A 15,694-nucleotide genomic window follows, 5' to 3' on the forward strand; every position below is an offset into this window, starting at 1 on the left:
TAGATTAAGTGCTTTTCTAGTCATATAAATTTAATCTTTTCATTTTCAGTTTATAATAATGCACATTTGATTCTGCTTCAAATTCTGAGAGTTTATTTATTTATTTTATTTATTTATTTATTTTGAGTCGGACATGCCAAGGTGTACCTGTGGAGATCAGAGGACAACTTTGCAGGATTGGTTCTGTCCTCCCACCAAAAGGACCCCTGGGATTGAACTCAGATTGCCACCTTTGGTGACAGGTGCTCTTACCTACTGAGCCATAATCATCAAGCCCCCCAGATACTGAGAATCTTAAAACTGAATGTTGTTTAAATAAGGTTGAGCTAAAATTGGATTGTGGTACTCCTAGAGAAAGGAATCGATTGATGGCCTAGAACGTAGACTATATTCAAAACGAAAAAGTGAACCCTCAATCCTTCAGAGAGAAACAGTTGTGTTTCAATTTCGGGATAGGCAAAAGGATGGCTCTTCATTGGAAAAAAAAGTTAATAACCCAGAACATCCACTGTTGTGTTCCAAGATTAAAGAAATTACTAGACTTTCTAGTTGTTCCAGTTGTGACTACAATTTCCCCGAGAGTCTCTCAGATAGAGATTTTTAATATCCAGAAAGCCAGGTATCAATAAGAAGAAATGATCAAAACCTAACGAGGGCTGGTACTTTGCAAGCTTAAAGCACGTGTTTAATATTGGCCTTTGCTGTTCAGAGATCTCAAAGTGCAGGGCTAGAGATGTGTCCCAGTTACTCGCTTATGCTGTAAAGTCTACATGTTAGCCTTAGGATTCCTATGCCACGTTTGTACTCCTGTGAGTGTAAAATATTGGGGACTTTATGCCATTTCAGAAACTAGGTTGCAGTGCCACATGTGTTAGCAGCACTTTGATAAGCCTGGGTATTTGAGGCAAGTTTATGATTAGGAAAATGAAGAGGTGGCCTTGTCGTGAAAGAAAATGCACTCGGCTTATAGGAAGTCAACAAGAGTCAGCAACTGTGCTCCAACTGGGAACATGCCCTTCCCTAAGGCAAGCCCTCTCGGTCCACTGAGGAACTTGGCCGGAGTTGCCTCACATTGAGTCACTCACCACTCAAACACAGCAAGAAAGGCTTTGTCTTTTTGTCCAGGGAGGCTGCTATTCGACGATCATCTTTGAAACTATATGCTAGCTCTACCCTAGCCCACAGAGAGATATAGGAGGGCAGCCAGCATTCACCTTTCCTTGGGTTTGGCATTGTTGGAAATCACTAACCAAACAGGAATAGCTGCAAATTATATAACAGTATGGTATAGCGATAGTAACTTGGACTGAAGCCATCTACTGAATGAAAAGTGAAAAATTTTGGTGTCCCAGTTCTGCCCCTTCCTCAACTCTGCTCTGCCAACCAAATGTTTTAGTAAGACCGAGTCAGACCTCTGAACTTGTTCAGGCTAAAAATTTTATTATTCATATTGATCTTCACAAGTGCCATGACAGAGGTAAGAAAGTGTGACTCTAAGAGTACAAAGATGAATAATTCAGGTGCGACATTAGCAAATGCCACTGATCTACAATGTATGAAAATGATTTACAGACAAGGACCTTTTTCAAAGTTCTCATTAAAAGCAGTATTTTCTGTGCACAACATTTGGAAAATGTAGGCTAAAAACTGGAGTTTAAATAACAAAAATAGTTATTTGAAAGGAGATCCCACATCTTAAGTGACCTTTGGCCACTCCAGCGCACTTTTTTTTTTTCTGATTCCTTTGCCTTCGCTGACCCACACTAGCCCTCTGGAATCACTGCAGACTCTCTCTCTCTCTCTCTCTCTCTCTCTCTCTCTCTCTCTCTCTCTCCTCTCTTTATAATTGCCCAATCCTTATTTGATTACTTCAGTTTTCAGATACAGTATCCCAGTGGCCTCTTTGTAAAATGGTTTTAACTGCGATTATGGATTTATTGTGTGCAGATGTGTGTATGTCTCTGTATCTCTGTGTCTCTTGTGTGTGTGTCTGTATGTGTATCTCTGTATGTGTCTCTTGTGTGTGTGTGTGTGTGTGTGTGTCTGTGTGTGTGTGTATCTCTGTGTGTATCTCGTAGGTGTGTGTCTGTGTATGTATCTCTGTGTGTCTCCCTTGTGTGTGGTCTGTGTGCATTTGTGTGTGTATGTGTATGTGAGTCTGTGTGTGTGTGTCTTCTGTGTGTGTGTGTGTGGTATGTGTGTCTCTCTGTGTATGTTTGGGTATGTGTGTGGTATGTGTGTCTCTCTGTGTATGTTTGGGTATGTGTGTGGTATGTGTGTCTCTCTGTGTATGTTTGGGTATGTGTGTCTCTGCGTGTGTCTATGTTTCTGTGTGTCTCGTGTGTGTGTGTGTGTGTGTGTGTGTGTGTGTGTGTGTGTGTGTGTGTGTTACAGCATGGGTACAGATATCAGAGGAAGCTTTTGGAAGTCGGTTCTCCCCTTCCACCACGACAGTCCCCAGGACTGAACCTAAACCATCAAATTAGGCATCAAGAGCCTTTTCTCATTAGCCATCTCATCCCCACCCCTCCCACCCCCTCAACCATGACCTCGTCACTGAAGTCTGTATATTGGTTTTGTGGTAAAAGTGCCCCCATAAGATTATTAGAGAACAGCATTTATGACAGATATGTGAACACTGAGCTTTGAGAACAACCTCAGATGATGATCTCTGTTGTGATATGAGGGACACCAGGAATGCTGCCTGTCCCTACAATGATTATAAATGTGAAAATAAAAAGATAGCTTTTCCTCTAGTAATAATTATAGGATCTAATCCACAGGGTTACTCGTCCTTAATCCTTTAATCAGCTAATCCTCAAACTAATGATTTGATCTTAAGAGAGGAAATGAGTCACCAAGAAGTCGCTGGACTCTGAGTCCAGTAACTGAGGGGGGGAGGGGGGACATGGACAGACGGACGGACGGACACGGACTGGAATCCAGGCAGGCTGTTCCAGAGAGCAAACATTGCTTTTCACCCATGGCTATATACTTCATGCCTGGTTCGCGCCGGCACACAAAGGTGGATCAATCAAATACTACTAGAAAAATAAGTGGAACTGGAGGGGCAAGGTGCTCACACCTGGAAGAAGCATCGTGTAAACATTCCCACAAAACAAACACAAGAGGAGACAAAGCATGATGGGACACAGAACAGGCTCCCGCCACTTTCCTTACAGACTCTCTGCTCTGAGAAAGGCATCCACCAAAGGGCCAAATATCAGCTTGACCAATGCACTGCCCTCTTCTGCTAAGCAGTGCTTTTTCCAATTTTACAGATAATAGCCTTTCCTAATGATTAGCAGATGGGAACGACCATATCCTTAAAGGGCCAGGCACCTAGAAATCACCACTTAGGTTTCCACAAACTGTGGGCCTCACTCTCAATAGCCTACCCATGTCTTCTACAGTGTGTCTGTTTATTGCAATATATATTTTTAAGAAAACAATGTTTGCAAGTATTTATAATTGAAACTTCAAGAAGAAAACTTTCTTCCAATCATGAGTCCTAACAACACCTTGCCCCTGGGGTATCCTTGCTTGAGTGTCCTAAACACAACAGGCCTATGGGTCTGGACCTCCTCCCATCTATTCCACACACTATTTTAAGTCTCTTTTTACCCTAATCCTTTCCTCCCACTTCTCCAGCCCAAACAATGACAGTGTCAGTTCCTTCCAGCTGTTTTCTATGCCCTTGGACTCTGACAATTAGATCACGTCAGCCTTGAGAAGATAACGTTTCATCCTTCCAAACCCCGCTCAGTGACATTTTTACGGAAGACTTTCCTCAACCCCCTTCCTCCCAGCAAGAGTCAGGTCCATCCTTTCCTAGCCTTGTACCTGCTCTGTGTTTGTTTACATGGAGTCTCCTCTTCCAGGGGGAGCAGTCCCTGCAGGCTAGCCTTTGTTTTGGAAAGCCTTTGTTTTGATCTCTCAGCATCCCCACTGCAGCTACCACAAAGCTACAACGAGTAAACCTCTACCTGAAAGTGGGATCGCTCTAGATAACCAAGTACCTCCAAAGAAGAATGTAGGACAGTTGTGAGAGTGAAACCAACCAACAACTGAAAGCTGAAAGAAAGAGCTGAAAGCACCTTAAATTTTGATTTTTTTTTCCCCTCTGGTAGAACTCCAGATTCCTGGTCCAAGACCTTCTTGCCCTTGGCATCCAAGAAGTTAGGAGCTATTGGAATTGACTAACCGGTCACTCACCAGCTAGTGGAAGGCGGGTAGCTGCTTTCTAGCGTTTTGGTCCAGGGCTTGTACCAACTGATCTGTTCAGCAGCTTTACCCCAGAACCTCTCCGGGTCGGCCACAGAGGCTGCGAAATGGGTCCTGTACTCGCCACCACTGGAGGTGGTCAGAGTCCTGCAGCCCCGGCCCCCAAGACCGGCCACCAAAGCCCTTCGGGCTGCACCGGCTCCTCTGGCCGAAGGGGACCCTGGCAGGGGCGCCCCAAGCGTCCCGGCGCCTGTTACTTTGCGACATTGTAGCCAGGAAGGTTTCATTCTTCTTCTCTGCCCTTAGTTGCAGGCCCAGCAGCTGTAGTGACAACTGCCACTGTAGGGAGCTTGCAAGAGGCAGGAGGCGGGGATTAATTCCGAAGTGAGCCCCTAGCCTAGAAGTTTGGAAGTCAAAGTGAAGTCTGCCATAAAAACCGACCTGGAGTCACCAGGAAAGCAACAGGCTGGAGCGGAGACCCGGGGACAGCAGGGCAGGAGTCTACAGAAGTTGAGCTGCGACACCCCTTACATTCAACTCTAACATGGATTTTTCAACCCATGGCAGTCACTTGTCACTTGACAGAGCGCCTCCGGGACTTAGAGACAGGAGGACACCTAGAACAAGGCCTGAGGGCCCAATGGCTTATTTTAAACCAAGTGTGTGTCTCTGTCCCGCGGCAGAATCACGTAACTCTGGACATGACAGCGAAACCCTGGGGTCTTATTTTTTCTTTACTCATTTATTTCTTTGCTTAAAATGCAACTCGGACCCTAGTTACTAAAACCACAAGCAGCTCCAGGGCAACGTTTGTTCCAGGATTTCCTGGCAGCCGAGAGGAGGCGGGTAGGAGGGTTAGACCGCAGGGGTGGGGGAGGGCTTCCAAGAGTGATTGACAGCAGGGCCACTGGGGAAAGGTAGCCCAGCTGGGATCTGGAGGCACCTGCCAGTCCACTCCACTGGATTCAGGGGCAGGAGCACAAAGGACTTTCCGGTATTTCTAATATGGCCCCTTCTCTAATTTGCCCCTTTGGAGTTTTTCTGACTTTCTTTCAGAGAACACAGGGTTGTGAAATTTCTTGGAGTCAACAAAACTGTTTTAAAACGGAATGTGATAACCACTGCCTAACTCACTCTAAAGAGACTAGGAGCCACTGTAGTGTACTCCTCCGAGTGGGTGAATTGTGTAATGTGTGGGTCATGCCTCTGGAAGCTATTCTAAATCACATCAAAAGATGAAATGAATCCAAAAAAAGAAGCTGAGAAAATTCCAAACACACAGGAGGTATGAACACCTACCCTGTTTTAACTTTCTGCAAGCTCTGCTGTCTTTCATCCTTCAATGAAATTCACAATCTTTTTGCTGTAACATCATGCCAAACACAGACTGTCTCTTCACGTCACAATATTTGAGGCTTGAAATGTAAAGATAATGGATTCCCAAGTCTTAGGTGAGAAATGGTAGAATGCCCTTGACCCTGGAAAGGATAATAAATTAAAGAGCTGTAAACAAATGATCCTGCAGGGAGAAAATGATGTGGAGATAAAGGCTAAACAGAACAGGCATAAATCTCATGCAAGACAGAAAAAAAATGACTTGAAGTAACCACCTCAGCTGTTTTCTCTCACTGAGAAGCAAGATACCCATTTTTCCTACACACCCACAGCACATTTGTTCCTCCCACAATTCTTAGAGCACAATTCTTGGTAGCACAAGACAGTCATCACTTAGATCAAAGGCCATTTAACCTCTTTGCCACTTCTTCCTTCTACCCAGCGTTGGTTGCTCTCTCACATACAAATTGAGTGGACCCCATATTATCACCATGTCCCAGTCATTTAACGGCTATGTGAGTGCCTACATTATGTACAGATGGTTTGATGGAAGTAATATGAAGAAACAGCTTGACTGTGGCTGGCAGGTACACCTTGTGTGTATACTCGTGTGCTTCGCATTTTTAAAATCAGAAGGTCCTGAGATTTTCGGGGACTGTGTAAGAAGTGGTAACTATCATCCCTGTGTTTACTAAAGAAGCTTGGAGAAAGAAGAACTCACTGCGGGGCTCAAAGCTACCAAGAAGGGCAGGGTGGACTCAAACCCTGATAGACCCAGAGTTTAAGAGCCAGGACATTGGGCTGGAGAGTCAACTCAGTGGTTAAGGACTAATGTTGCCAAAGACCTGGGTTCGATTCCCAATGTCAACCACATAGAGGAACACCACCTCCTCAGGCACCAAGGATGCATATGGTACACATTCATGTGTCCAAAACATTCACACACATAGAGTATAAAAAAATAAGTAAGAATTTAAACAAAGAAAGCCTCAGACAAAAAGAAAAAGTATCTAAGGATGCTTAGATCTCAGCCAAGTCAGGACAATGATCACTTGCTACCCAATGGGAAGGGGAAAGGACAATCCAGGCTGTGGTTTTATCACTCCACATCACACACCTCATCTCTATGCCACATACAAGTAAGTTTGGGAATCTCACTCCAGAGGCCACAGTTGTCATGCCAGGTTGATTATCTCCCCATATTAAGAAGGGATCAGAAGAGCCAGGTGGATCTCTGTGGGTTCGAGGACAGCCTGGTCTACAGAGCGAGATCCAGGACAGGCACCAAAACTATACAGAGAAACCCTGTCTTGAAAAAAAACAAACAACAAAACAAAACAAAAAAAGGGGGGGGATTGTTTTATAATTTTGAGTGAATACAATCAGTTAAATATTCATCCATGTTTTTGTTTGAGAAACCACAACCAAAAAGAATCAAAGAGGGTGATGTTACACTCAAAGTGTTGGTGTTACAGACTCAGCAAGGACAAAGAGAACCAGAGAGGAGAAGAAACCAAACAAAAGACTGGAATGAAAGTATCATAAGACATACTTCTAGGGTATGTCTTAAAAGGGAGCAACAAGGAGGAAGTTGGATTTAGCTGCTTACTGAGAAGAAAGCAGTATTTGCTGATACCTGGAATATCTCAGGACTTGGAGTCTTAGATTCCTCTGAACATTCAGAATGGAGATTAAGGCTGCCAAGCAAGAAAAGTGATCTTAAAACCACAGGCAAGGTAAATCTCCATGTGGCCATATGAATCTACTTTCTTTGGGTTTTGACTTTATTGTACAAAATAGACAGTGCCTGTTTTTCTGGTCAGATCTTCAGCCCTTGGATTAAGAGGTGGCAGCGAATTTACTAATCACAAAGCACAGGAAATGTTTAAAAGCGTTGACTACTGTGTCTGTTCATGGTGCTAACACTACAATAAGACATGCTGAATTTGGAATACTGCAATTTTCCCATACTGCAATTTCTGTGTCTGTAATCTGAAGTTGATATAGTAGTGTATCATAGGATTGATACAAGATATAAATAAATATGTGTAAAATTGTGTTAAGGCAATAGTAAGCCCAGCTAATTCAGGATTTCCATAAAGTCCATAAACAAACAACCCCCATCCATAAAAAGAACACTTTAATATACCTAAAACTTTGATTTGAAAAGACATGATTTTAATTTAAGCATACATGCAATATTTGTACTATTTCAAAGACAATATAATCCTTTAATTAGTTTGGGGGAACAAGTTAATCAATGCTTAAATCATGTGAAACTGCAGCTTTGAAATGTATCTCTACATATTTATTGATATGTAAATAACATTTTAATTAAAATCCTATTCGCGGTGACATTTAAAATACCTTAAACAAAGATACAGTGATTCAAAGATTATCTGAAAGCACAATCTAATGTGGAAATAGAAAAAAAAAAGAAAACTGGTGGCTGATTCAGAGAAGGGCGAGGAGAAAGAATGATATCTATGAAAACCTGTCCAGTAAGCCACAAGGAAATGGTAGGGAATGAGACTCAGACTGTAACATGCCTATGGAAAGGGACCGAACAAGGAGCCAAACAGAGAAGCAGAAACAATACAGAGAAAGAGGTCGCAATCTACCACTCAGTTTTTCCCACTTTATAATTTTTCCTTAGCAGTGGACGTCACTGATAAAAGAAGAGAGTCTAAAGTTATCATAGATTACCCTAACTCTCTACCCTACGCTCTGCTAGCCATACAAATCATCTTTGCCTAACTTTGCCAGAAACCAAATGTCGGACTGGAGGAAGCATCAGAGGTCCTAAACCTTTGTCTCGTGATTCTCACAGGCCTACTTCCTGGGTAGAGGGAAAACTCCCTGAGTGGAAGAGTTTTTTGAAGGCACTTACCTGTGAAGCAGGTACAAGGTGAGTTGTAATTGTAGTTTGTTGTAAATTCAGCAAAGAAATTTTTAGGAAATACTGCTTATATTTGGTGAACTACAATAGTTTTCAAATTTCTAAAATGAAATAGAATATATAATAAAATTGTAAACTAAGTTTTGAAATTTTCTTCTGTTCTCCCCCATGGTAATGATAAGGAAAATGAAAATGAATGAATTTAATATGATGGGGAATAGGAAGGCAAGGTAGTGGAGGGCATATAGAGACAGACAACTCACAGTTAAAGGTCTAGTAACTCAAACAGGGCAGAAACCTAGCCACAGGAACTAAAGCAAAGATTATAGGGGAATGCCTCGAACTAGTTCGCTCCCTCCCCATGGCTTGCTTGGGCAGCTTTTCTATAAAACCCTAGACTAACTATCAAACCCAGAAGTGGCTCCACACACAAGGGACTGGGGTGTCCTCAATAATTAATGAAGAAAATTCCCCCCACAGACTTGCCAACAGGCACATTTTTATGGAGGCCTATTTTCTCAACTGAGGTCACAGCTTCCCAGAAGAACCTTGCCTGTGTCAAGATGACAAAAAAAAAAAAAAAAAATTATTAACCAGTTCACCCAGAATAGAGGGGACATTGTAGACATGAAGTCTTGTCATTAGCTGAGGAGCTCTTAGCATTTGATAGTGGCTGGGAAAGAGAGAACCAGTTTTCTTTAATGGTGTGACCTTTGTGTTTTAGGGCAGGCCTCATACCCCATGGTGTTCTGCCAACAAAAGCCACAAGCCAAATAGGATGGGGAGGAGAGAGAGACAGACAGACAGACAGAGACAGAGAGACAGAGAGAAAGACAGAGACAGAGACAGAGAGACAGAGAGAAAGACAGAGACAGAGACAGACAGAAAGAGAGACAGAGAGAGAGACAGAGACAGAGAGACAGAGACAGAGAGAGAGATGGGGAGGAGAGAGACAGAGACACAGAGAGAGAGAGACAGAGACAGAGAGAGACAGAGAGAGAATAAGTTGGGTGAATAGGTAGGGAGGAGGTGAATCCGGGAGTCGCAGAAGGAAGAGTGAATATGGTCAGAATAACTTGTATGAATTCCCAAAGAATTAATAACAGTAATATGTTTTAAAGACATTGAACTGAATCAGATGGAAGGATTATTTCACAACAAAGCTTCCATGGCGTGGGAGGATACTCTGCAACCCCAAACTCATCTTTAGTCAGATAAAGTATTGCTCACCATCCTTATTTAGATTTCTGGAAAGTACCTTATAAAAGCACTTTTACTTAAGAAATATATAGAAATGTTTCCTGGAGAAAAGCTTGAGGAGTGTGATCTAGGTATTATTTCCAATCATTTTTAGCATCCTTGTTTTCTATTTGTTTTCTTTTCTCTCTGTACAGCATTTTGCCACTGCAAAAAGAATTCTCATTAATGTAGCTATGAAGACCAATAAATGTTATGAATTTTTAATCAAGCCACCAAAACCTTCAAGGGTTCATTTTAATCCTTCTGTAGAGATAATTCCCAAAGAATTAGAGAACTTCCATTTCATATTTCCAAAGAAAAATTTCTATGTGACATTAAACTCTTTGTAATCCTATGAAATGATCTTATAGTCCTGGTAGCAAATGGTTAAGAGGAAAATGAACATCCTTTAATATAATGTTTTGTAAAGTATAATCATTGCCGAGCAACAGCTTATATTTCCTACTTGTATATTCATGTATTTTGGTGGTCAGGAGCATGTGCATGAAATTAAAGTATAAACTAAAGGGTGAGACCAGTTCTAATGTAACAAGAACTGTTTTAATGAAACAAGAAGTTGGACATTTTTCCAGTGAGCTCATTAACTAGCTTGTCATCTTAATACATGTTTAGTCCCCATACATTGATTAATTAACAAGCAAATGATCTAAGACTATAACTATGCTCAGCCAATACAGGATCATAAAAAAAAAAAAGTGCTTTTAGAAGACCAGGGCTCCATCTAGTTCTTGAGATGATTGCAGTAGTCAGGTGGGCAGTGGGTCTATATGTACCATAGTTTCTTAGACCTTTGAGACTGTTTTTTAAAAAAAAATTAAGAAACCAAAGTAAAGAATGGGAAAACCTCATGCAGTAATTTTAAGTCATCATAACTTATGTATCATTATTCTATAAAATATTGCAATGGTCTTCTACTGCCTGCCATGGAAAAATGCAAAGTTTTTTAGCATAGCTCTGTGGTTCATAATTAGTGTTTGCTCTGTTCTCCTAGAAAATAGAAATGAGTAGTTTTTTCATATGTATTGTTGTATAAAAATTTGTCCCATAACCCAGACTTTAAAACAGTAGGTACTAATTAACTCACATTAACTCTGTGACTGTGTTGTTTGTGTTGTGTGTGTGTGTGTGTGTGTGTGTGTGTGTGTGTGTGTGTAAGAGAGGAGAAAAGAATGAAGAAGAAAGGCAGATTTAATTTTTAATGACCCCTACCTCAGAAAGGTGTATTTATCACTTTTATGTAAATGCACAGTCATACCAACTGTATTAGTAAGTTCTCTGATGCGGTGACAAAATACCATGCCAGAGGTATCTTATATTGAAGGACGGCTTATTTGGACTTACAGTTCCAGAAGATAAGAGTCTACTATGCCAGATAGGCACAGCAGCAGGCAGCCATGGTGGCCAGACCATGAGGCCCAGTGTTCGCAACCTCAAACACAGGCACAAAAGAGAGAAAGCAAAAGGGAAGTGAAGCGGAGTCACAAAGCCTGGCATCACTGTACGCTTCTTCCAACAAGGCTGTACCTACAAAAGCTCCAGAATCTGCCACCAACTGGAACCCAGTGTCCAAACACCTGCGGCTATGAGGGAGGGACATCTTCATTCAAACTGCACACACTCTGGTACACTGTCTGAAGACTGTCAAGTGACCAATGTCTGGATGATAGAGGACTGTATTGGAGGGTAGGTACTGAAGAAAATTGTGCAGCCCTTCACCAAAATGGTGGTGGCAAATAACTCTTCATGATGAAGTCATGTGTACATCGTACATTTCACTTTTTCTCACAGGCGTGCACGTATGCCCTACCTGTGCCAACGGCTTCCCAGTTCCCTGTAAAATTCTCATCCTTTCCATTTTTGCAGCAGTCTTTCATCGGTTACAGTGCATTCTCCCACTTGGAACCTCTCCAACTCCCCCTTCATGATTTAGTTAAAGATCTTCTCTCGGACATGTTCCTGGCCGCTTTAAGGAAAGCTTTTCTCAGCCCTGTTGACATCTTTCTTTGATGTATTTGCCACACTGACTTAATTATTTCTTAAATCTGAAGAAATGTAAATAGGATAATGATCCTGCTCACTCAGAAGATTGTGAACCCATGTAGGGAATGTGTTGTATACTTTAGTTTACTTCGTGTTCTCCATACTTTACATAGTACTATAATGTAGGACATACTTTTTTTTTTTTTTTTTTTTTTTTTTTTTTTTTTTTTTTTTTTTTTTTTTTGGTTTTTTGAGACAGGGTTCCTCTGTGTAGCTTTGTGCCTTTCCTGGGACTCACTTGGTAGCCCAGACTGGCCTCGAACTCACAGAGATCCGCCTGCCTCTGCCTCCCGAGTGCTGGGATTAAAGGCGTGCGCCACCACTGCCCGGCCTGGACATACTTCTTAATACAAGTTAATTGAGTGAATAGTCAAATTAGAAGTGTATTGATTTCTTATGTGTATGTGTGTCTTAGTCACTGTTCTATTGCTGTGAAGAGACACCATGATCAAGATAACTCACAAAAGAAAGCATTTAATTGGGGCTTGCTTACACTTTCAAAAGTGTAATCCATTTATTGTCACCATAGCAGGGAGCATGAAAAGAGACAGTTCTTGCTGAAAGCAACATCCTGATCCACAATCAGAGACAGACAGACAGACAGACACACACACACACACACACAGAGAGAGAGAGAGAGAGAGAGAGAGAGAGAGAGAGAGAGAGAGAGAGAGAGAGAGAGAGACTGAGCCCAGCATGGGCTTTTGAAATCTCAAAGCCCACCTGCAGTGATACACTTCTTTCAAAAAGGCCATACCTACTTCAACAAGGTCTCACCTCTTAAACCTAGTAATCCCTTAAATAATTCTACTCTCTGGTGCCCAAGCACTCAAACATTATCATATGCACATTGTGGTGCTGTGCATATACAAGAATCTTGTCAAAGGAAGGGGAACTGAAGAATATATTTTAAAGAAGAAGATGTTGTAAAATATTATTTTAAGACGTGTTACATTTGTTTATGCTGTGTAACATTTGTTTAATGATGCAAAAAGGTGTTGCATTCTTTTATGTTGCATTTGTTTAACTCTGTGAAGCTCTGTTACTGTGCCTGTCTAAATACCTGATGGTCTTATAAAGAACTGAACAGCCAAAAATGAGGCAGGAGAAAGGATAGGTGTGGCTGCTAGGCAAAGAGAATAAATGGGAGGAGGAATCTAGGAGGAAAAGAAGAAACAGAAGAGGGATCAAAGAGTGAGAAAAAAATGAGGCCAGCCACACAGCCAGTCACGGAGTAGAGTGAAAGTAGGATTGCAGAAGTAAGAAAAGGGAAAAGCTCAGAAGCAAATGTAGACAGGATAATTTAAGAAAAACTGGTTAACAACAAGCCAAGCTAAGGTCTGGCATTTATAAGAAATAACAAAGCCTCCTGTGTGTGATTTTGGGAGTTGGGCATCACCCCTCCACCCCCCCACAAAAAAAGAGCAAAAACAACCAGGAAGAAGAAAAGAGAACTGACTTGATCCACCTCAATCCAAACTGTCCAAGTACCCAGGGAGTATTCTATCTCTGTCTGTCTGTCTGTCTCTATCTCCTTTTTTTCCCATTGAAGTCCAAATTTATCTTCTGCTATTGTTTGGATTTGGTATTTCCCTCTTAAACTCACTGAAATTTAATCTCTGCAATGAGATGCTAAAAGATGATGATCTAAACTGAAAAGTTTAGAACTCTGTCCTCCAAAATATGCTCATTCATTCACATGGTGAATATACTGGTTAATGAATTCTCCTGAGAGTGGTTTCTGAATGTTAGGCAAAGTCAAGTTAGGATCAGTTCTGAACTTCTACAAAATTAAAAATATAGATGAAAAGGACAATACTGCTAGCAAATCCACATCTTTAGATTGAATAAATGTATCATTCATGTCAGAATTAGTAGCAAACATTTATGGTAAGGGCCAGAATAAAGTCTGCCACAATCCCAAAAGTGTACCAACATCAGTAAGGCAGTGTTTAATAGCTGTGCTAATGTGCACACATCCACTCTCAATTACAGGCAGTGTTGAAGGTAAAATATTTTTCCATTACCTAATACCTTTCATCATTCGGGGCTCTTCTTATTTCTCAAATTACATTTTTTAAAATCATGCAGTGTCTCCCTTTTTAATCTGTTTTAATTTCACAGAAGTTCAAAACTGCTTCTCCACTTGACTTTGACTGAAGAACAGGAAACCTTTCTTCTACACCCTGATTCATCGTTTGACCCACTGGCTAGACAAGCACTTAATACTTCAAACATTCTTAATCTTTGATAATTTCCTTTTCAAGCCTACAATGGGGAGCTAAAAGGAACCTAGCACCCACAGGTAAACCTTTTAATACCCCAGGCCCCATTTGGGGCCTTTTGAAGTTTCAAGATTAGTTGTATTGGCTTTAGTAAAAACCAAAAACAGCAATCAGATTGTGCTTAATAACATGAGTTCATTGGCTGTCACACTGTTCATTGTTCTGTAATCTAAAGTACCCTTAATAAATAGCCTACTTCTAGTGCATCCAGCTTACTTACAAAAAATCTTAATCTTTAACCAGTTAAAGAGATCCTTTTCTCCTACCTCCACTGCAATATATATTTTCTTTACTATTATTGAGACAATGATCTGTCCATATGGATCCCCTGTAATGGGATAATATTGAGTATAAACAGAAATTTTTAACTAAAGAAGAGGCAGATACTCAGCTACATGGTCACCTCCTTTATATTTTATCTTCTTAGGACTAGATGAATAAGAATTGAAGGAAGACCTTACTTTGATCCAAGAGCAATTAAGATCTGAATGCCACAAGAGACACAACAATAACAGAATAAAATGTTAATATTAAAAGAACATTTCACTAATGTAAAATGTTACCTTTTGAAGACTATATGAGACAGTAGAAAATAAACTAAGACTTACTACCTAGCTGTGTATAGTATATGTACAGAAACTTTCCACTCATTTTAACAGTGTTACCTATAGTCACAGTCCAAGTTTCTGTATAGGAAAAATAAAACTGATCTTCAACAATGTAAGTACATTTGTGCTGATTTAAAGGAAGTAATAATGGCCCTAATTAAGTTGTCATCACAATCTATGATCAATTCTTCCAATTTCTATGAATGCCAAATAATAATGCAGAGAAAAAGGACTTTCGCAGTAACAACATTAAACTTTCCTAGACATTTTGATGTGTTAAGGACTTCGGAATAATAATTACATTTATTCACATTTATGTGCACTTATTTTTTTCAAGAAAGGGTTTATCATAGCTTATAGTTCCAGAAGGAGAAAGTCCATAATGATGAGGACGGCATGAGAGTGGGAGCCGGAAGCAGAGAGATCACATCTCATCCTCACACAGGAAGCCTAAAGAGAGAACAGGAATTTGGACAATGTTATAGTTGCTCAAAGTCCATCCCAGTGATGTAGATCCAGCAAGGGTCCACCTCTTAAAGGCTCCACAATCTCCCCCAAGCAACATTCTCAACTGGGAAACAAGTATTCAAATACATGAGCCTTTGGGGGATATTTATGCTTCAGAACACAACATGAACACCCAAACACATGTCAACATGTAACATGTGCTGTGCTCCTGACATGTCTCATTGCTGTGATAAGATAACTAACAAAAGTGTTTGTCTGACTCAGAGTTTGAGAAGACAGTCCATCCCAGTGGGAAAATGACAGTGGGGGTGTGAGGCAGCTGCTCCCATTGCATCCACAATCAGAAAACAGAGTGAAATAATGCTGGAGCTCAGCTCACTTGCTCTTCTTTATTCGGTCTTCAACCCTAGCCGGTGAAATGGTACCACCAATGTTCAGTGCGGTCTTTCTCCTCCAGTTAAACTACTATGAAAACACCACTCATATACACACCCAAAAGTGTGTGTCCTGGGTGATTCCCAACCCAGTCAAGTTGACAGTAAAGATTAAGCGCGCGGTGCACACACACACACACA

The 15,694-nt window shown here is 41.0% G+C and overlaps 1 protein-coding gene across 1 annotated transcript in view; it reads right to left on the bottom strand.

Annotated features, from left to right (window-relative positions):
* The window catches only part of Acss3 (acyl-CoA synthetase short chain family member 3), a 178,551-nt gene extending 170,577 nt beyond the window's left edge, over positions 1-7,974 (bottom strand). The window contains exon 1 of the mRNA XM_006983348.4: positions 4,216-7,974. Within this exon, the coding sequence (XP_006983410.2) occupies positions 4,216-4,511 (296 nt within the window). The 5' untranslated portion in view covers positions 4,512-7,974. The remainder of the gene's footprint in view (positions 1-4,215) is intronic.
* Positions 7,975-15,694: the final 7,720 nt, after the last annotated feature.

Source organism: Peromyscus maniculatus, chromosome 18 (assembly GCF_049852395.1).
Source record: "Peromyscus maniculatus bairdii isolate BWxNUB_F1_BW_parent chromosome 18, HU_Pman_BW_mat_3.1, whole genome shotgun sequence".
NCBI lineage: Eukaryota > Metazoa > Chordata > Mammalia > Rodentia > Cricetidae > Peromyscus > Peromyscus maniculatus.